Below are 23,076 nucleotides of genomic sequence, written 5' to 3'. Positions count from 1 at the left end.
ACAACTGTGACCTACATAAAATAAGTGAAGAGAAATTTCAGAAAATCCAGAAGAAGCAGAGAAGATTTTTGTGTGATGGAATAATAAAATTTACTTATGGTGGCCATTGTGTTTGAATGACTCCTATTCAAGATTTTATATTAATGCTGCATCAACACACCGACAAGTACTTGACTCTGCAGCCCGTGATTTTCTCATCCTTGTCACACCCTCCCAAGGCTCTTAACATTCTAATTGTGATTTCCCTTGCGCCCATCTGTTTACAGATTGTGGTCCCCAGTGATTTTGTTGCCTAACTGTTGTGTTATCCAGGGCAGCATCTGGATAACCCCCAAAGGAGATTCATAGACGTTTTCAACACTTACAAAGCACGTTCAATGACGAAGCTTTGCAATCCAACCCTGACTTCCCACCAAATGGCAAGGACATACTAACATTATATCAAAATGTTCCTGCATTGTAAAGCTAAAGCTATTTTTTAGGCAGAACTGAAAAATAAAGCATCTGGTTTAGTTCACCAAAATTCACTGGTTTTATATAACATTACATGTGTGAATAATTTCATCATGAATCTGTCAGTTCACTAATTTCACAAGATCAATTAAACAGACCCTTCTATAGGTTTCAGCAATGGAAAATGTGAAATCATGAAAAAGAAAAATTTGGGCAAATTTCTCGAAATTCAAAATCAGCCATGATTTGGTTATTGCTACACATTTGTATTGTTTCTTTTGCTTCACAATATTCTCCTTGGATGTCCTACTATGTAACTGGTAAGACTGGCAAAAAATAGCAGTTCCATCTTATTATTAGTTGGGTTCTGTCAGTGAAATTTGCCTCCTTCTCTTGACTCCTGACAACACTAAAGTATTTGTCATTCTGATTGTGTGGGAACTGCCTTTCTTGTCAATGCTATTGCTTTAGGGGTACATTCACACGGGCAAGTAAATCATGCGAGTTTTGTGCATTGCGAGACCCACAAAACGCATCCGAAAATTATATTCAATGTGTATATTTACATGGGCGACTTCCCTGGTAGTGATGTTGCGTTATGGAAAAATCGCAGTGTGTCCTGTTTTCGTGTGAGTCTCGCACGAGATTAGAACATACAGATGTGCTGTCTCCTGCACATTGCATAGCATACGGACAGGCTGTTCATGTGCTGTGGAATGTGAGTCTTTGCACACCAAACTCTGTCTGCACAAAATCGCGCACAAAATTGATAACATCTGGGACTAACATCACCGGCCTACCTACCCAAACATGGTGCTGCCATTGTGAACGGTCCCGGCAGCGCCAAAAAGTACAGCGAAAGGTGCCAATACGGGCGTGATAGCATGTGGTCACGAGCCCTGCATATGCGTCATGCTATCGTGAGCGTATATGCACTTACGCCTGTGTGCAGCCGCACTTAGGGATAACACTGTTACACAGAAATGTCCGTGAGGACTAATTCCATCCTGTATGAAAGGTCCCTAAGGCCAATTTTTCCCCAAAAGACTTCAGAAGGTGAACTTATGTAAAATTGTCTAGATTGAAGTCAGAGCATTCCATTTAGGGCTTAAACAGATGGGAGTGTTTTTGTCCCGTTATTCTGCCGTGAAAATCACGTCCGCAAAACGGGACGACATGAAACCATTGATTTTAATGGTTTTGTTCTCACTGTTGGGATTCTCGCGCGTAAATACTATGCACAAGAAAAGAAAGGTCCTGCCCCACTAGAAAAACTACATGCAAGAAAGGTAGGACAACTCCTATCTTACAGTTTTTTTTTATTTTTTCCAAACTTGCGCGCTATGGCGCAGTATTTGAATAGTCAAAAAAAAAATAGTAATTACTGGTTCATGCGCTGATATGCTCCATAATGGCAAGGGTATTAACGAATCCGCCCATCTGTTTAAGCCTTCATAATGGTTTTCTACCTCCTCATTCACGTTATTGAGGCTTACTTGATTAAGAGTTGTAAAGCACGTACAATTTCTCTATTCCTTCCATATTTTTGTTGAGTGTCAGGAGTGATGTGTTTGTGGTGTTGCAGCTGTGAATGGACTTGAGCTGTAAAAGGAGGTGAACTGCAATACCTGACAAAGCCCATGGACAAGGGTGGCGCTCTTTTTGGGAAAAAAATTAGTTCCTTATTTTTCTAACTTCATACAACACCTTTAATCCTTTGTTGACCTGCAGCAATATTTAGATAAAGATCATTTGAGGTCACAATGACACTCCTAAAGTAAAACAACCATGTGCATTTAACAAATGAAGTGAGCACCTCTAAAGTCGACAGTTTCTAGAACAAAGATTAGGTGCTTTAAATCTTCTGCAATTTAACAAGAATTTTTTTTTATAACCAACAGTACATCAAGATTCCTTCTCCCATCTCTGGTTCAGATGACAGAGTTCGGGTCTTTGCCTTCTACCTCTCTAGAGAGATTAAAGATAAACCTCAGTCAAGTTTCGAGTGCATTAGACAGGGCACCTCATGGTGAGAACAATTGCATATTTTTACCTTTTCCACTTTAGTAAGAATGTTTTATATGATTTGTTGGAGATATTGAGCAGATTACAAACTGTCACACATCGGGCCATGGTCTATGGATGAAGCTGTCCGTACGCTGCAAGGTCATGTCACTTGAAAACGAAATGTAAATATGTGGAGGTTAGATAAATGAGGTCTGACGGATCAACACTGCTCTACATGTAGACTTTGGATGTGGTCTTGAATTGCTGTTCTTCTCTTCTACTTACTGTATAAGTCTTCTTAATTTTGAAAAACTTCTCATTTTTAAAAAATACTCTTTATAAAGGGGTGATTCCATGAAGACTCCTTTCCCTATAAGAGCCTATCAGTCGGTGCTCGTCTACTTTTAATTTGCACAGTCCGAGAATCCATTTCAGAAACTACATGATTTTACCTATTATCATTCATCCCACAAGGCTGGTGGTAGATCTCCTCATTCACATGGGAAGATATACAGCCGATCAGTGAGCATTTTTATGTTTGCTGAAAATCAACCATCAGCTGATGAACAAGCCTTCGCTTTTTCATCGGCTGATGTTTGGGCGAACAAATGTTTGTGCCGGAAACTATAAGTATACACATAGGATACTATACATTAATACAAAAATACATTAAGCTATATGAGTTGATCAGCATCAGTGTTTGTAAATAAGCGGATAAGAGATGCAATGTGGTGTGTGGGGGATGCAGTGGGAAGAAGGGGGTCAGGTTTCCAAGGTGGAGTGTAGAAGCAGGATAAATAGAGATGAGTTTAGATTAGGAAATATGATAGGCTTCCATAAAAAAAAGATGTGTTTTTAGGGCACGCTTAAAGATGTAGGCATTAGAAATTAACCTGATTGTCTGGGGTAGCACATTCCAGAGAGCTGGTGCAGCTCCGGATGAGAGTGATGACTTTAAATTGTATTCTATATTTGATGGGTAGCCAGACTAGTGACTGGCACAGGGTGGAGGCTTCAGTGTAGTGACTGGCACAGGGTGGAGGCTTCAGTGTAGCGGCTTGACAAAAAAAATGAGCCTGACTGCTGCATACAGGATGGATTGGTGAGGGGAGAGTTAAGTGAGGGGATGATCGATCATTGGAGAGTTGCAGAGATCAAGCTAAGAGTGGATTAGGACAGCAATAAAAGTTTTTGCTATTTGCTTAGTGAGGAAAGGGCAGGTTTGGAAGATGTTTCTAAAGTGCAGGTGACATGAGCAAGTAAGGTCAGAACAAATATGTTCCCAAGATAGCAGGCATTATGGTGGTACCATAGACTGAGATGGAGATATCAGGTTCAGTTTTTGAGAGACAACATAGTGTTAGAGACAGCAGACAGACAATCACTGGCATTTTGGAGAAGCAAACTGGTGATGTCACTGTGATATGTTAAACATTTTATAAAAGTGCAATTACTTTTTAAACCAGTGCTAAAAGACAGGACTAGAAGCAATAGGATGAAACTGAAAGGGAGGAGACACAAATTAGATATTAGAAAAAAACGTTCTAACAGTGAGGGTGATCAATGAGTGGAACAGGTTACCACGGAAGGTGGTGAGTTCTCTGGTACTATTGTATCTTGTCTCCACCACAAGTATGGGTGGATACCTAGTGATGGGCTGTATCCGCCCAGTGTACGCCCACAAGCTACTGATTGGCTGCATGGAGCAAGGTCCTAGCAGCGTGTGGACTGAGGTTTGCCTTGGATGGATGGATGGAGGGTTAGGGTTTGGTTCTGTTTCAGTGTTAGACTTACATTATTTGCTGTAAATGCTTCCATGTGAGAGCAGGGCCTCATTAACATTTACAGCTAATCATGTAATCCTAACACTTAAAGTAATCCTAACCCTCCATCCAGCCAACAGTAAGTGCCCACACTGCTAGGACCTTGGTGCCCTTGTCACCTCATCTCCCCTCCAGCCTATACCGAATAGCACCCTAAACCCCCCTGCCCACCACCCACCCCCAAGCTGTTACCGGGTCCGCAGCCCTCCACCCAGCCATGGAGAGAGCGGCCCTGCTTCAGCGGCGCAGGAGGACAACAGGAGCAGCTATGAGCGCAGGAGCCGTGACCGGACAACGGAGACCGGAGGGGTGGGGGGCGATGAGTGGTAGGACCCGGGAGGCCAAACATGACAGGAGCAATGATGGAAGACTGGAGGACCGCAGGGCAAAGGAGATCAGCGTCGGGGTGACTGACAGGAGCCGGGAGGGCCAGGAGTCCGAAAATGACTGGAGGCATGAGGCGAGAGAGGAGGACCCGAGGACAAGCATCAGCGGCGCAGTCACTGAGCGCAGCCGGCGGGGACAAGTGACAGCAGGCAAGCACTAGACACAGTGGTGGAGGGGTGCATGAGGAGTAGGCAGTGCAGCTTGCAGCCAATCAGGGGCTGGGGGTGTCACCTGGCTGTCAAGCAGCCTAATCCTTGTCTCCAACCATACTTGTGGTGGAGACAAGATACAACCGTACAGAGTTCTCCTTCAATAGAAATGTTCAAACAAAGGATGGACAGATATCTGTCTGGGATGATTTAGTGAATTCTGCAATGAGCAGGGGGCTAGACCCAATGACCTTGGAGGTCCCTTCTAACTCTACCAATCTATGATCTAGGATATGCAGCTAGAACCAGTGACCAAGAAGGAGAGCTGAAAATATCATGAGTGGAGACTAGTGTATTTTCAGGTTGTGTGCTTACCATGTATTTCCAGGGACAGCACATGGACCTATTAGAGCCTATTAAGCTGAACGCAGAACTTTTTTCACATGGATCTATGGTCCATGTTAAAAAAAGCTCATGGCATGTCCTATTCATGTCCATTTCACAGACCAGAAATAGGAAATGCCAATGCATGTGAATGTGCTCTGTCAATGTAAATCTGACATCAGACGGACAAGTGTCCATGTGCTGTCTGATGCGAGTTGAGCCCATGTCTTTCAGACTCAACTTGCAGCTTAGGGGTTTTCCCATGACTTAATATTGCTCTACAACCACTCTGGGCTTCCAGGTTGCTGCTGACGAGGACATGTGACTGTTGCAGCCAATCACTGGCTCTAGAAGGTCACTACCATGCCCAGTGATTGGCTGCAGCATTGAGAGGTACTGGTCAGTACCAACTTTGAAGGATTAAGTGGTTGTGAAGTAATTTTATATCAGGAGAAAACGCCTTTAAGGGCCTAAACACATGGGTGCATGCGCTAATATGCTGATCACTACAAAGCGTATTAGCCCATGAATCAGTGTTATTTATATATTTTTTTGACTATTCAAACTCCACTGTAGCGTGCAAGTTTGAAAAAAAAAAAAAGCAGGAAGATAGGTTTTATCTTTTTTTATGCGAGAATCCTGATATTGAAAACAAAACCATTAAAATCAATGGTTCAGTTTCTACCTGTTTTTCACCCACGATTTTTGTGTGTATTTGTAGAAGGAACATTGCTTTTTGCGTGCCCATTGACGTATTTTACTGTATTTATGCATTTGCGTGCACCAAATAAAAAGCACTGATGCTCCCAGTCATTGAAATGGCTAATGGGTTCAAGATGTAATTTTTTCCTGTGCAATTATGCAGTGCTTCACGCATCTATTAGCGTATTGCATGCAGATTTGTGCATCACCATTGACTTCTATGTGGACTTTTAGTGCGCAAATGCACAGGAAAATAACGCTTATGTGAACAAACCCATTGAAATAAGTGCAGCTGGCCTTAGGATTGCTAGAATCAATAGTCCGCTACATTATAGGGCAGCAGTGTTGGAACACCCAAGGTAATGGTCCTTTTTACCAATTTATCATTAAATTGACTTAAAAAATATAGGGAAGCAAAGTAATGTCTTTAATTAAATTAAAATGTATATGTAGTAACATTGTCACCATGTTCTCTGCTCAGTTTTAGGTGATAATGAAAAACAATACAAAGACAAAACCTTCACGTAGCTCCTCTCCTGTTAAGCAATCTTATGTTTAACAACAGCTAAGCCCTTTATTCCAGTTTTGCAATCTATAGCAGTAGTAGATTGCTTAGACAGCAATTCTGTGTGCCTAGTGATACTGTATCTGTGGGAGTTTTACTAACTTTGAACATATCAGTGCTGCTCTGGAGCTTTGCATTGCTGCTATCGGCGTATAGTTGCAGGAAAAAATGAAACATTAGGAATTACCTGGATTTCTGCTTTCATTAGTTACATAACAACTAATTGAACACATTGAGTAAAAACAGATAGTGCAGAGAGACAAAGTAAGTGAACCTCTGTCCTAATGACTTCTCCAAGGGTTAATTCGCAAAAAGGTATTTCAAATAAGGAGATGAGATTGAAAGTGTGGATTTCACAGGTGCTTTGTTCAATAAATAAAGGCACACAAAGCCTTCTCAAGAAAGATTGTTTTAGTATGAATCACACTTCGAAGCACACCACTTTTAGACGACCTCAGAAGACATGCTATAGAAATTCTAGAAGAGGCTAGAAAAGCATTGCTAAAGACCTTTAGTGTACATCAATCCACAATTAGACAAATTTTGTACAAAAGGAGAGAATTTTGAGCTTTTCCTACTCTCCTGAGGAATGGGTGTCCTGAAAAGATCACACAAAGAGCATAACAGGTAATTCTGAAATAGTTGAGAAAGAACCCAAGGGTAAACTCAAAAGATCTACAGAAGACTACGGACCAACAGAAGACTCTATGATTTGCAAAAAGAACTCTGTTCATGTATCTACTGCTATAAAAACACTGAATGGTGTTCATGGAAGAACGCAAGAACGAAAGAAGTCCAAAAAAAACATTTTGGCCCATCTCAAGTTAGTACAAGGCCACTTGGATGTGATACAATGCTTCTTGGAGAATATTCTAAGGACAGATTTGAACAAAAATTAAACTTTTCAGCACAAATTCACAACATTATGTTTGGAAGAAAACGAAAACGGCATACCAACACCAAAACCTCATCCCAACTGTGAACATGGTGGAGAATGCATGATGGTTTGTTGTTGCTTTGCTGCCTCAGGCTCTGGACACCTTGCAATCATTGAGTGAACAATGTATTCTAAGGTGTATCAAAACATTTTACAGGAAAATGTAAGAGCAGCAATACATGACCTCAAACTGAAGAGATATTGGCTGATACAACAAGACAATGGCGGAAATCACACAAGTAAATCAACTAAACAATAGTTGGAAAAGAAGATTTCGGTTTTGGAATGGACAAGTCAAAGTCTTGACTTTAAGCCTATCGAGATGCTATGGTATGACTTAAAGAAGCCATCCCAGAAATATTGATGAACTGAAGGAGGGATGGTACAAAATTCCTCCTCAACATTGTGCAAATTTTGTTGGAGGTGATTGCTGCTAAAGGAGGATTTGCAGGTTATTAAATTAGAGGGTTCACTTACATTTCCTTCCTGCATTGTGGATGTTTACTCAGTGTACTCAATAAAAGTACTATTGTTTGTATCTTATCAGTTCAGTTAGATTGTGTTTTGTCTATAGCTGTGACTATGTAACCCACACTTTATTAGTAATCCATGCAGAAATTCAAGGGTTCACTTACTTATTTTTGAACCTGTATCTCTAGGTAGAGAAAAGGCATCAATCACACCAAGCCATGATGCCTGAGGCGACCAAAGGCCCCTCTGTCACATAAGAAAACATCAGTGTTATAAATTGCACATAGTTAGTAGCCTTCACTGGGGTACCGGAGCTAAGGTACACCTCTTTAGTCATAGGGACACTCTCAGTTTTGTGACCTTAGTAATCTGTGCTGTTCCTGTGTAATGGAACCTGGGTCCTCAACAGCAGCCATGCAACCTTAGCCATTAGTCCAACATATTTGAGTGTTGCTAATGTTTACCCAGTCTTTTAGAAGAGTTGACAGAACATAATGCTCCATGTCCTATTTGTAATTGCATAACAATACTGTCCAGCACTTTGCATTGCCTTTTAACCCTTTCCAATCCACTGTCTGACGTCTAAAGACATTCTGATTGAAGGCTGTACAGCTTCGATGTCGAAAGACATCGGCAGGTTATTCTTACTGTAGATTACTGGCCGCTCTGTTGTCGGGGGGGCCTCTCCAGCATGCCACATACCACAGTACTGGCTCTAGCCAGCAGGTGGCGCCATTGTATAATGGCAGAAAGAGAAAGCCCCCCTAGAAAACCCTGAATCCAAAATTGGATTGCAAACGGTTAAAATGATACGTGAAGGTTTTTGGTATTTTTATCAGTTATTTATCAGATTGCAAGGTGCATGAAGACCTACTGAGTTCAACATTTAAATCTATTCCAAAGATACCTAATAGTTCTTCAATGTCTACTCTAGGAATGGAGATAAACAGCTGACTTGCATTGGCACCATACAAGATAAGATCACCGTTTGTGCTACTGACGAATCCTACCAGTTAACACGTGACCGCGTGTCTCAGGTAGAGAAGGAAACATGGAGCAGGACGGCCATTGAGATCAAGCCCGGAGTATCACAGCGAAGTATGTATAGAGGGTAATCAGTGCAAAGTGACTGAGAACCTTTCTACTTTAATTTCATTGTAATAGGAATGTTAACTAAATCAGCATGATTGGTGCACAAAATTTCCTATAAGTAGATTGTGTGGCCTGATATTTTACGAGAAAATGCTTTGTTTCCTGCAAGTTGGTAAATCACTGATGTTACATATGACTGAAGCTGCCAGCCTGTCATTCATTAGATTGTCATGATTTCAGTGCCTGGCTATTGTTTACGACCTAATTGGATCAGCTCCCGAAGTTCAGTTATTTAGGTTGAACAAACAGATTGCATTGAGTGCTATGACAGTGAGCGAAAAAGGAAAGAAGATGACTTGTATTTTATTTATAGCTCACAAGTTTTCTTCTTTTCCATGTCTACGAAGAAGTAAGGAATTGGGGGAAAAAAACGTTACTTTTTTGTGCCCTTAAAGCGGCACTCTGCTGTGGACAATCCCTACTTATTAGAAAAGTCCCTCGACATTAAGCAAATCACAGAGTTTCCCCTACCATTCACCTGTAATCTATGAAGAAATGGGGCAGTAAGTGTATAATTTCCTTGCAGCACCACCACAGGGGAAATTAAGCCCTACAAAGTGCCTATTCATATCCTTCCGTTGTCTGTGTAATACAGAACATGGCAAGGCCTGCAGAGAGAGTGCCACTCTTTGTAACTCGGCTCTCCACCGTGGCCAGGAGATCCTGAACAGAGCACCCAAGGGGCATAACCATAATATATACAGAAGCAGCAGTCGCACTTGGGCCCTGGAGCCTTAGGAGGCCCATAAGGTATTTCTTCCCATATAAAGAGACCAGTATTATAAATGAAGCATTACAGTTGGGGGCCCTGTTACACGTTTTGCATTGGGGCCCTGTAGTTTCAAGTTACGCCTATGGAGGACTCTGTCAATTAACTAAGAATCCTCTAATGGGGTATATGAAAAGGGGCTTTCTAGACCAGACAACTCTTCTTTTTATTTTTTTGATAGTGACGTAATATAATGTGCTAAAGACAGAAATGACTCCGTACTAGAATATAATCTATGCAAACAGACATGGGTGTATGGTTTTACTGTCTTAGTAGTGAGTTAGTTGTACTGGATGAGACGTTTTTCAATAGAATCAAGTAAAGAGATATGGGTTTATCTCCATGTACAATCCCTAGAGCGAAATAATCCGTCTTTGTATTGATCCTTCCTTGTAATCCTTCCTTCTACAGGACAATGCTGATTCTCATAACTTAGTTTTGCACGTATGTATACATTCCATATAGGGGGACTTCACTGCACCCTGTAGATCTACTCCTCAATCAATACTGTTGTCTTCACATAACACCTTTATGATGACATAGAAAACGAACAGGATTTTACGACTACTAAATTTCTTTGAGGGGTTAAATAAATAATTAGTTATATCATTAAAGGGGTTTTCCCAATGCCTATAATTGCTTCATGGGTACGCTGTCCTTCCTGGTTGGCTGCAGCAGTCACATGTTCTGGTCAGCAGCAATCACTCGTCACAGCAGTGACCTTCTACAGCCCATGATTGGCTGCAGCAGTCACATGTCCTGGTCAGCTGCAACCAGGAAGGAGAGATTGGTAGTGAGGCAATTTTAGATCATGGGAAAGCAGAAGTATACAAAGAAAAAAAGCTGCACTGCGCATGTGAAGTGGCGTGCCGGCCGACGCTTCCGCACACAGGTAAGTAGAAGTCCTGCAGTGTTCTCTGCCACGGGCAGGATTGGATTCCGCTGTGGACTCCTGCATGCAGAATCTGATCTGCCTTAGGGGTTCTGATTTGTGACTACTTTAAAATGAGTCCACAATGCCGTTGGACAGCAAAGAAAGCAAGTAGCATACTCAACTGCATAGCTTGAGGTATAACCAGTAGAAAGAGGGAGATTGTGATCCTACTATATAGAGTTCTGGTAAGACCACATCTGGAATACTGTGTTTAGTTTTGGAGACCTTATCTATAGAAAGACATTGATGAAATAGAACGGGTCCAAAGACTGTTACAAAAATGTTGGAAGGTCTCAATAACAGAACTTACCAGGAAAGACTTAAAAAACTTAAGTTGTAAGGCCTGGAGGAAAGAAGAGAAAGGGGTAGAGGGGGGACATGATCAAAACCATTATATAAAAGGTATAAATAAGGTTCAGGATGGAAGTGTATTTTTTAGGAGGCTAAGCACTAGAACAAGTGGGCACAATCTGAGATTCATTGGGGGGTATGGGGGGTGGAGATCAGAAGTAATGTCAGGAAATATTATTTTACTGTAAGAGTAGTAGATACTTGGAACAAGCTTCAGCAGATGTGGTTGGAAAATCAGCGATAAATGAATCCAAGCATGTCAGAGCTAAGTATATATCTATACTAGGGCCTAATTCCCACATCTGGATTTCTGCCTTGTAAAACGTGGTGGAAATCCACGGCGTTTCACTGCAGCTTTTAGGTTCTATTGAACCTAATAGCTCAATGTACATGCTGCGGAATTTCACCGCGGAATTCCGCAGCATGAAATTACCCACAGCATGTCCTATTTGCCGTGGGTATACGTGCGTACAAGCCCGCCACGTTATATTTCCGCTGTAGCGCAGCAGAAGTATAGCGTGAATACGCGCCCTGCCCACCCCTGAGTGCGTCATATGACGCTGCCGGCGGCTCATGTGACACCGCCGGTGCGTCATGCGCTGTACTGCACATGAGCGCCAGAACGTCTTGCGGGACTTCACGTAGCGGATCCAGAGGTAAGTATGGGGTCTTTGGGGGGGTGCCGTGGCGGACTCCGCTGCGGTATTCCGCTTGCGGAGCCCGTCACGGCTGTGTGCATAAGGCCTAAGAGAGAAATGAAAAGGAAATCACCTAAGAGCAGATCAGATGGACCATGTACTCCTTTTCTGCAATCAATTTTCTGTGTTTACATTTAATATGCAATAGGCACATAAACTTACATGAAATCAACTGAGAAAGGTGGCTGAAATGCCACCTCCACTGTATACATTTTTTATGAGACATGAAATAAAGCTGATATTGTATTAACACCCATATCTGAAGTCTGATGCTTATAGCATATTTGGATACTTGGCTATTTCCACTGATGCCGCTGGAGGATCTTTTCTACTGTTTGACAAATGTAAGAAGAGAAACCTACGTATTACACTACTATATGAACACTTGTGCATTTTTATGGTCAGAATGGAGGCGGAGTCAGCATCACGGGGCAGATGTGTTGGCTCGCTATAGGTGCGGGGTAATTGTAGCCCATATGGTATACCGTAGTTTACTGATCTGCAAATTCATGCCTTTAACTGATGATTCATTTATGAGTGGGGAATCAAGACATATGTTTTCTGTACAGTTCGGGTGCCAATATTAGCACAGCCTTCACCTTCTATGAAGGATTTACTGTCAGTCAGTTAAGCTAAAAATTCATACGGTTAGCTTCAGTGGATTAAGTACAAGCTGTGATGAATATAGACACATGTAGGATTTAACGGCTCCTATGAAGGATTTCCTAGAACCCTGTTCTAGAAGCTTAGATAGAGGCTTTTTAGCAAGTGATGGATGGATGTTATGAAGGCTGAGTGACGCATGCCTCCCACAGTTCATCTTATTACCATCTCTTCTATATAGCCTCTCACCCATATATCAAGGACCTGATGGACTTAGAAAACTGAACACAAGCTCTGTTATTACTGTATACTTGGGTTTCCAAAATGAGGAAAATTGTTGGCCAAGTAGAAAATGTACTGCACCTAAGAGGCAGCTAAGTACCGTATAGGCAACCTATTTTTGTTTTGCAGTATAATCTTTGAATACATGGCTAATTAACTGCAATACTAAATGAGTGCTGCAACTTTTTGTCCCCAGCGTTTGCACATTACGGGTAGATTTGTTGCATACATTTCTATGATTGTCTTATCCATGTAAATGTGGCTTGCAGAAATCTATGCAGATGCCGCAGATTCTCGTTGAAGTCAATGGCAGCTGCACCTGCAATTGCAATCACCAGCCACTACACGGGGATTGGAGGATAGGTCATCAGTAGTATTTGTGCTTGGAAGACCCCTTTAAAGCACCATTGTTAGAAATATTAAAGGTGAGTGGGTAGCACTTCATAAGGAGAGCTCTGACAGTAGCTCTCCTCCAGTAGACAAACAAGCAATTGGACATCAACATGTCCAAAGTTGGCAATCTTTATTCTAGGCTAGTACACATACTCCATGTAAGCAGCAATATTTTGACTCTGCTAGAGAGTCTTTTTCAAGCTCCAAATACAGGTAATTAACATATATATATATATATGCAATCAGCTGGCGTGTAAAATCACTCCACCAATCAGGCAATACCCCTTTGACATACACCATAAACATCACCTATGAACACTTATTGTTACTAAGTGTAAGATGCATTGCCTTTTTGTTTACTATTACAACATTTTGGGTCAATGCAGAAAACAGCTAATAAATGCTGATTTTTCTATAGATGCCTCCAACAATTTCAGTGTTTCACGAATGGGCAGTCCAGAGAAAACTGAAAGTTGTAGTTCCGATAACCAGCACTGAACTATACAGCACTGGTAGTTTGAAAAATTCAAGCCAAAAACTTGGAGGAACTTCTCTGGTACCGGAATGGGAGGAAGGGTCCTAGCAGTATACTAGAGAGGGGAACGCCATGAAAAATGTTGCAAAAAATACAGTGACAGCTATAGTTTTTACACCTTCAAGAATCAATTAAATTGGACATTGTCTTTTTAATCATTTTACGTTCTTTATTTGTGGGGGTTTTTGTACAGTTTATCTTTCTGTATGAAAATTAGCTATTTTGTATTCTCCTTTTGATGACTCTCTTTGTCTCTGCCATCCTCGGAGGGGCTTTTTACCTGAGTGACATTGGGGGTTTAGCTGAGTGCACCTGCTTTCTGAGATTTAGCTAACAAGCCTCTAGCTAGCTCGGTCTACTCCCACTTCCACTTGCTCTCTAATTACTCTTTTCAGGGCCCAATTAGTGTGTTTGTCTTTATCGATATTCTTTTCCTGCATGAATAGCCTAGCAACCTAATATGACTGAATTCAATAGCTATCAAAGCAGCCGTTTCTGCCTTTGAAGTTAAAGTATATCCGGAAAAATATCTTAGAGAAGGGTGATCAGTGCTCTTCGTTGACTTCAATACTAGAACAGATGTTTACGCAGAAAATTAAGAAATAATGTATTCACTATATGCTGTGAAGGTTTAACAACATTAAGTCAGTAACCTGAATGCTGAGAGTCCGCATAGAAATATACAGGTAGGTGGATGGATGATAGCAGAATGGTAGCTCGGTGCCTTGCAGTGCTGGGGGACAAGGGTTGGAATCTAATCAAGGACAACATCTGAATGAAGTTTGTATGTTCTCCCTGTGTTTGCGTAGGTTGGGTCTGGGCACTCCAGACATATACTGAGATGTTAACTAACGTCTTATGAAATTGACCCTACTTGATGTTGGGGGATAAGTGTCCACATAGTAGCCAATGGCTTCCCTATTCAACAACTCTCCACATAGCAAGAATTCCCAAAGCTGTTCCTTGTGGGAGAAAAGTGCATTACAACAACCTGGTAGTTTTTATTTAGGGTACCTACACAGGGCTTTGATTTACTGTGGCTTATCTGCAGGAAAATCCACCTATCTTGCTGCGGATTTGCAGCAAATATCACCCTTCGCATTGCTTTGTGCTCAAATCTGCAGAGAGAGTTGACATGTTGCAGATTTCAAATTCCACACTGCAGGTCAATTTATGCATGGGAAGTTTCGACAATGTGCAAATGAGATTAATGAGGTTTTTACCACCTCATATACTTTGATAGTCATGTAATATGCTGTGGATTTGCTTCTGGAAAAGTTAGCATAGTATAGTTAATATGTGTTTTTTATCTTGTGTCACTGCAGTAAAAGTTAGAGGAGGAACTTGGCGATGAGGAATGGGTTTAGCTGGTCTGAATAGTTCACATGAAAATGGATCAGCAAAGCAAGTGATTGGTTGAGTCAGTACATGTACAGGCTGGCAAAGTAAGAAAAGTGAGAGTATCGGCTGAGTATCAGAACGACGTGTAAAGTCAAGCAAGGTAGCCTACCCTTTCATACACCAGTGGAATATGTGAATATGTACATCTAGTAGAGTGCCGGAATGAACAGCTAATTAAATTCTAACATAAGTGTGGAGAACTGAGCAATAGCATATCCATGACAAATCCAAAAAATCATCACAATACATATGTACCAGGGGTCTCAAAATGTGGAAACCCCTATATAGAACACCTATATAGAATGGAGGCACGGCTAACCCCACATTCTTGAGACGGACGATGACTGCTACGTTGTGGGCTCTTGCTCAACGAGGCCAGAAAAGCAGTCATTGATGCTTTATTAGTAATGTTTCTTGGTCATCCAGATTTTAGTTCATCAGCGACAGAACCTATTTCTTGGAAACTGGGAAGATATTTGACAACTGCACTGGTTGGGCGGCATTGATTCAAATCTGCTGTGATGATATATGTGCATTATTCACCTGCTATAAGGATGATCTCAATACATTCTGCTTGAGATAACACTATCATTCACATTGCATGTAATGAAGAAAAATCAGTGTTAATTCTCTGCCAGTTTGAAATATCGTACCCCTACCTTCCCATTGGAAAATTAGAGTTGAATCCAAGATGGCGGCATTCAAAATTTCCATCATGTTCATGACATTGCCTTACAGATTTCCCCCGCAGCTTGTATGCAAAATTAGATCACCGTCTGCCAAACTGTTTTCCTTCTACGAGGGTGTTTCCACACTTTTGAATCCAAGAGTAGAGAAGGGTGGAGGGACTCCTGTTAAGGAGGTGATCCAGATAGTTAAAGCAGTTTTTCTAGAATAGTTAGTAGGGTGCTGTCAATCCAATTACCGTCGCCATAGGTAAAGGGGCATAGAAATGCTTAATCGTAAAAAGGAGAAAACAATGGACCATGGGCGCAACCCTTGTGATGTAAAACAAAGGGATTAACCCAATTCATCTTTATTGATTAATTGATAGCTAGTACAAAGAACGCATTTCAGGGGATGCAGACCCTTTTCAGAAATGGCCGAAAGAATACTAATAAAACCAATTTCTATCCTTTGGCTTAATACACTTTACATTACAAGGGTTGCATGCACAGTCCATTATTTTCTCCTTTATTTATAAATTTTAGGGTGGATAGAGAGAGAAAAGAGGAAAAATTGCTTATCCAGATCGACACATGAGCATTCTACACTTTTGTGACACCCTGTATATTTTAATATTGGGTAATAAATTATATTTTTAAGATGTCGAGCGTATTTATATATATATAGCATCGTACCAACAATTTGCTTTTTTCTTTTAGGTAAATGTGTTAAGGTCTCCGGTAAGAACAATATGGAGTCTGGAACAGAGATCTCCTCACCCAGTTATCGTCCTCCAGTATTCTTAACACCAGCAGCCAAGAAATGCAACAGAGTGAGTGGAGAGCGAAGACCACTGCAAGAGTGGCTTATTCATCTTCTAGCCTTAAAGCCAAGTCGAAAACATGAGCTCATTCAGCGCTTAGAAAAATCCAACATGTTTCCCAGAGATCACACAGAGCTTCTGTCTGCACTCGATGAGGTATGAATTTATACCTGTTTATGTTTCAGTAACCACGAATTATAAACCAAAATCAACTCGCCATGTATTTTTCCTGGAGACTTACACCACAGATTACCTAAAACATTGCTGTCATCATACACTGTATATATAGCACTTGGTTAATTACCTATGAGGCAGCAAAGTTAAGGTTAGGCCCATTTCAGAGGAGCCTAATAAAGATTTGTTTTAGGGTTCGTATAGAGGTAGTAACATGTGGATCCTATGTGGTTCTACTGATCTGAATTTATGGTTACAGTAGTCATTGTAAGACCCCTTTTTCTGCTCTTTCGTATGTATTAGGGAATTATTAGTGAATATCTTTATCAATTTACTACAAGATCCAATCAAAAAGATAGTTGAGGGATAGGTCATCTGTACATAATCCCTGTCCGAATGCATCCATCCCATGAGGGACTCAAATGGACCTCATTGACTATAATTCTGGCTTCCATACAAAATAGTGCAGTGTGGTTTTTGCTTCATAACTGTAGTGGTGGTTTGGACATGTATTCTCATATCTACGTGACTGCTCCACCCATGGCCTATTAAAAGGCTCTCAGCGGCTACTTGTGTGTGCTTCCACTTGTGTAGAGCTTGATGACCACTAGATATGCTTCTATGATGTAATTGAAGAGATTTATTGCAGTTAAGTTGAGAGGGGGCGTATTATTGGAATGCGAGAAGCTGGATGGTCGATGGTTGGATGGTATTGATGAACTGCCCGCCACCTAGACTGTACTGACAAGACTGTCAGGAGGTATTGGGACTAGTGGATGTGTGAGGGCACACTCACAAGGTACAGGGCTCAGAGACGCCCTCAACAGATCACCTGTACGGAGGATCGTGTAATTGTCTCACCAGCACAAGCAGCTCCAACTGTTTTGTTGTTCGCTATTCAGAGACAGGTGACACCATCGTTACAGGTCCTTGTGTCTGTCGGAACCATTTCCAGGTGCTTGGGAGAAGAGCATTTGGTCATCTGGGATGATTTAGTAAATCCTGCAGTGAGCAGGGGGTTGGACTCGAATGACCCTAGCGGTCCCTTCCAACTCTACCATTCTATGATCCTATGATTCTTCTTCCATTACATTTACTGCCTTTAACACCCACTGTTGCCTCAATTTGCAGTGGTGTCGTCTCGACCTAACTGGACTGTTACGGAGTGGAACTGGGTTGTCTTCAGTGATGAATCAAGGTTTAGTTTGGGCCTAGGGGTGAGCGCTACAATCCTGCCTTTTTTCTGTGGAACGGCACACTGCCCCCTGCTGGTGTGATGGTCTGGGGGGGCCATTGCATACGACAGTCGATCACCCCTAGTAGAGGGACAATGACAGCTCAGCAATATGTTCAGGACATCCTGCAGCCACATGTGTTCCTCTCATGGCGGCTTCTAAGAGGTATTTTCCAGCAGGATAATGCTCGGTCGCACACAGTAATGGTGTTACAGGAATGCCTCCACAATATTGTCACACTTCCGTGGCTGGCGAATCACCAGATGTATCACCAATAGAACATGCACAGGTCCATCTGGGACACCAACTTCGACAACCTGTGAGTCTGCATGATCTAGAGGCTCAGTTACAATAACTGGGGACCAATATGCTGCAGAATACCACACTGAACCTGTATGCCTCCATGTCAACCTGTGCCGTATCTTGCATCCAAGCTAGAGGTGGTACAACAGGGTACAAGACCCTCCATGCCCATCCGTATCACATTGTGTATCCAAGCTAGAGGCAGTACAACAGGGTACTAGAGCCTCTATGCCCCCCCTCCATATCACACCCTGTATTCTAGCTAGAAGCAGTACAACAGGGTACTAGAGCCTCCATGGCAGCCCGTATCACATCTTGTATCCAAGCTAGAGGTGGTACAACAGGGTACTAGAGCCTCCATGCCCACCCATATCGCATCTTGTATCCAAGCTAGAGGCAGTACAACAGGGTACTAGAGTCTGCATGCCCACCCATATCACATCTTGTATCCAAGCTAGAGGTGGTCCAACAGGGTACTAGAGCCTCCATGCCCACCCATATCACTTCTTGTATCCAAGCGAGAGGCATTACAACAGGGTACTAGAGCCTCCATGCCCGCTCATATCACTTCTTGTATCCAAGCTAGAGGTAGTACAACAGAGTACTAGAGTCTCCATGCCCACCCATATCACATCTTGTATCCAAGCTAGAGGCAGTACAACAGGGTACTGGAGCCTCCATGCCCACCCATATCACATCTTATATCCAAGCTAGAGGCAGTACAATAGGGTACTAGAGCCTGCATGCCTGGCCCGTATCACATCTTGTATCCAAGCTAGAGGCAGTACAGCAGGGTACTAGAGTCTCCCTTCAAGTGTTCAGTTTTATGCAATAAATTATTCTTTTGCTCTGATATTGTAATCATTTACTTATATTAAAGTTACAATCACAGAGAGAAAGTTTAATTTGATTCCAACAACTCCTTCCAGGTGCTTAATTTTTTTTTTACAATGAGTGTATTTTGCTGGGAGCGTGCCAGTTATGAGCTTGAGAGATCTTGCCAATATGCAAAATATCATATTGAACAGATACACCCTTCAAATTATGGATTGATTTATGTCTCCTAATATGAATTACAAGAAGATATCTGCTGAAATCATTTTATTTTATGGAAAGATTTTACTTGGGTGGCTTAATCTAGGCTTGGTGACCTTTTATTCATCTGATAAGAAGAACAGTGTGAATGGGGACTGAGGTATAAAGTTTCAGACTTTTATGACCTGATGTATAAATAACACGGCTGAGTGTATTATAATCTGTTTTATCAGAGTCTGCCATTTAAACCTTATTGTTTAAGATATCCTCCTAGAACATACTGTACATGCTTTCCATACATATATGTAATTCAAGAAGTTCTTGGTTTTAAATTAAATATCAGAGCATTATTCTAAATGCCAGGTAGGATGCTTAAATCCAAAGGATGGAAAGTACGGCCTGAGAGAGGAGCTCTACAGCCAGGTACAGAAGGACTGGATGGGATACACCCCAAAAGAAAGGCACTACATGGCAAGTGTTATTGCAAGGTATGAGGAACCCACTTATTATTTAATACATTTTGTGAAGACCAATGCTGGAAAATGTTGCCTATATCAAGCATCAGTTTGCTGGCATGTAGAAGCTGATCGATTATGTTAGACAATCTCCAACATTGAGTTTGGTCTTAGTACATGGGGCACAATTAGATTCATGAAGTGGTCTTCAAACCCTGTTTCAATTAGCAGCAAATGCTTTGGTATCGTGTAGAGAGTAGTCTATGGCCAGGTAAGGGCTTGTTTACATCTGCGTAAGGGTTTTATGTCTATCTATTCCATTTTTGGAACAGAAAACCGAAACTAAACAGAATTAAATGTTTCCGTTTTTTCCCCTTTTGTTTTCAATGGGTTTAAAAAAAAAAGGAAAGTCTTAAATTCATGCAGCACACAAGTACGACAACCCTCATGGATGTAACCAACACATCAAAACCTTGACGCAATTAATATCTACAATGGGCCAACATTTACACGAATTAAGACACTATCTTCTACAAAACACCAATATAGGAGTGAAAACGCTCTACCTAACCAACTTCTGCTTGGCAGGCCCTGCCTAAAAGACCTCGCGTCTCTGAGGAATTCCTGATAGACCACACCTAAGGGACCTTTCACATGGGCAGAATATCCGCTACAGATTTCTGCATCAAAATCCCTTGGCTAACTGGATTTTGATGCAGAAATGTAGGCTGATTTAATCAATTTTCATTCCGCATCCAAATCCGCATTGAGCTGTGTTGATTTTGGTGCAGAATTTACTGCGACTTGCTGCATAGAATTCGGAAAACTCTACCTGTGTGAAGGACCAGTAAGGGAACTTCTGCAGGGACTGGAAACACCAAGGGATTTCCGATAGACGATTCCTAAGTCAACTTTTGCAGTGACAGGAAAGAGGCACTCTTCTGCACCAAGTGCCGAATGACTGGAGGCATCCGCTGAAGGGGAGATCACTGGGCCAGGGCTGACGTTGTAACGCCACCCAGGCTCCGCCTCCTGATTGCAGCTGGAGTGCTGCAACAAAAAACTTTCAGTTTGCTTTCTTCCTCAGAGAAAAAAATAGCGCAGTCTGCAGGGGTATTTGTTCCACTAAAAGCGGAAATATAACGGAACGGATGCAAACTGAAATCTTTGTTGTTTTGAAAACCTATTGAAATCAATGCGGGAAAAAACGGAAAGGTTTAATTGCTTTTTATTAGTAATTTTCTGTTCCAAAAACTGAACAAGCAGCCCCAAGAATGTACTTTTCCTTACTTTACACTATGATAACAGCATCCTTCTTACATTCTAAGATAAGGAAAAAATAATTATACATCTGTGATTAATCTTTGAAAATAATAGCCTGAAACTTTTTTCAATCCCTTAATTCTATTTAGCCAAATGTATCCATGCAGCCATAACTGGCTATCGGTGGGTCATTAACACTATTCGGGAGACCTTTGTGTAGTCTCAGCACACTGTGAACATTTCATATATGTTGTTATTGTTTTATACCAAGGTTTTGTTTCTATAGAATTTGCTACCACTGCAAACCTGCTGTTAGCGACCTGAAATATATGGCTCGCTACCACTCTTGACAACCTCTCCTTCCTCTGGTCAACATTCGGCATGCACCATGTTGGCTGTGGCTGATCTATAGCTGTGGTTTCCTTGCAGTCTGTATGATTAGGAAGGGATGGTTGTCACACAGAGGTTTTGCACACTTGACTAATTGAGGTCTTCATCTGGAATTATGTTAGTGGATTGCAACCTGCAGCCTTCCATTTGAAACTCCATCAATCACAGGAAGGTTAGTGGGAAAGCAAAATGTTGCTCAACCCTTCTCACATCCTGCTTATTATGTGGCACACATATGCCTAAATTGTATTTATCTTTACTGCAATTATTTAATCAGATACACCCAAGTCTTCTGGGCTTTCTTCTCATGGCCTTACGGTTGTTATGTCATTTCACAATCTTGTAGGAAACATCCAAGCGTTTCTTCATCACATCATTATCAGGCAACTGCAGAAAGGGGAAGAACACACCATGGCTTGCCAACCACTCATCCCAGTGACCGGCATAGGCCTCCTGATGCTGTAAGTTATGAGGGACGAACTCTATAGATCCTAACTTGTCCTTGATATGTTCCTGATCAGTCATGGCCCACTGGTCTAGAGGAAACGGCTGAGTGCACTCACTAGTCTGTTTTCTGTAGTTGCTATCATGGCCGGCCTTTACTACATGTGGCCAAAGTGGTCTCACAGTGCGTCGGACACCAGCTTGTGCGGTGGGTACCAGGCAGATGTAGGCTGAGGGTGACACTCTCGTTAGGTCTGCCCGGCCAGAAGATCTTCTTCCTCTATGCGGCAGCGGCTTGTGGACCTCCATGAATCCTCATCCTGGCTGTCTTCTCCCTTGTGATGTTCCAAGGCGCTGCTGTCAGTCTATGTGTGCCACAGGAAAACAGTTACTTAGTTCTATCACTATATTTATGTTATGATCCAAAAGGTATATCCGCGCTAATGCCGGTACTTTACAGGAAAACAACCTCCAAGGAAAGTCAATTTAATAGTGCCCATGGCACATTTAATATAATGCCAAAAAATGGCAATTATACAATACAATAAAAACTTTTTAAAAAGGAATATGCAGCACATATACAACGCGTTTCGGCGTTTTAATACGCCTTTTTCAAGTATAAACTACTTCTATTCCTCCACTCTATAAATAGTAACATACAGGAGTAAAAGATCCTACTCACCCTATGGAGCCGGTGACGAGATTGTCCTGCGTCTCGTGGCGCCCCGAGTGCCACGTCATTGCGCTTGTCACGTACTGACATCATCGGGGCGCCACGAGACGCAGGACAATCTCGTCACCGGCTCCATAGGGTGAGTAGGATCTTTTACTCCTGTATTTTACTATTTATAGAGTGGAGGAATAGAAGTAGTTTGTACTTGAAAAAGGCGTATTAAAACGCCGAAACGCGTTGTATATGTGCTGCATATTCCTTTTTAAAAAGTTTTTATTGTATTGTATAATTGCCAGTTTTTGGCATTATATTAAATGTGCCGTGGGCACTATTAAATTGACTTTCCTTGGAGGTTGTTTTTCTGTAAAGTACCGGCATTAGCGCGGATATACCTTTTGGATCTTTTCACTCCCCTTTTGGCTATTTTTTCCTCTTGGGGATTTATTTTCTCCTGCTCCTTACCGGATTTCAGAGGACTCCAAGTACCCGCTATAGGCAAACCAGGACGTTTGGTGCAGGCAGGTCAGCCCATTGTTCATATAGGGCTCCCGCCAAGCACCAGGTGAGTCTAGACAATTTTTTTCAATCTTTTTCTTTCATGCTGGGTGGCGCGGATCAT

At 41.8% G+C, this 23,076-nt stretch overlaps 1 protein-coding gene across 2 annotated transcripts in view; it reads left to right on the top strand.

The window, feature by feature from the left end:
- The window catches only part of ELL3 (elongation factor for RNA polymerase II 3), an 84,234-nt gene that overhangs the window by 41,599 nt on the left and 19,559 nt on the right, over positions 1-23,076 (top strand). Inside the window, exons 3-7 of one of the 2 annotated variants that reach the window (XM_066592722.1) lie at positions 2,355-2,482; positions 8,813-8,976; positions 16,382-16,641; positions 19,596-19,720; positions 21,687-21,801. In XM_066592722.1, the coding sequence (XP_066448819.1) occupies positions 2,355-2,482; positions 8,813-8,976; positions 16,382-16,641; positions 19,596-19,720; positions 21,687-21,801 (792 nt within the window). The remainder of the gene's footprint in view (positions 1-2,354; positions 2,483-8,812; positions 8,977-16,381; positions 16,642-19,595; positions 19,721-21,686; positions 21,802-23,076) is intronic. The other variant, XM_066592723.1, reaches the window with a different exon arrangement.

Source organism: Eleutherodactylus coqui, chromosome 2, assembly GCF_035609145.1.
Source record: "Eleutherodactylus coqui strain aEleCoq1 chromosome 2, aEleCoq1.hap1, whole genome shotgun sequence".
Lineage (NCBI taxonomy): Eukaryota > Metazoa > Chordata > Amphibia > Anura > Eleutherodactylidae > Eleutherodactylus > Eleutherodactylus coqui.
Note: the sequence above shows the minus strand (reverse complement) of the source record. Positions and strands in the feature narration are given on the sequence as shown.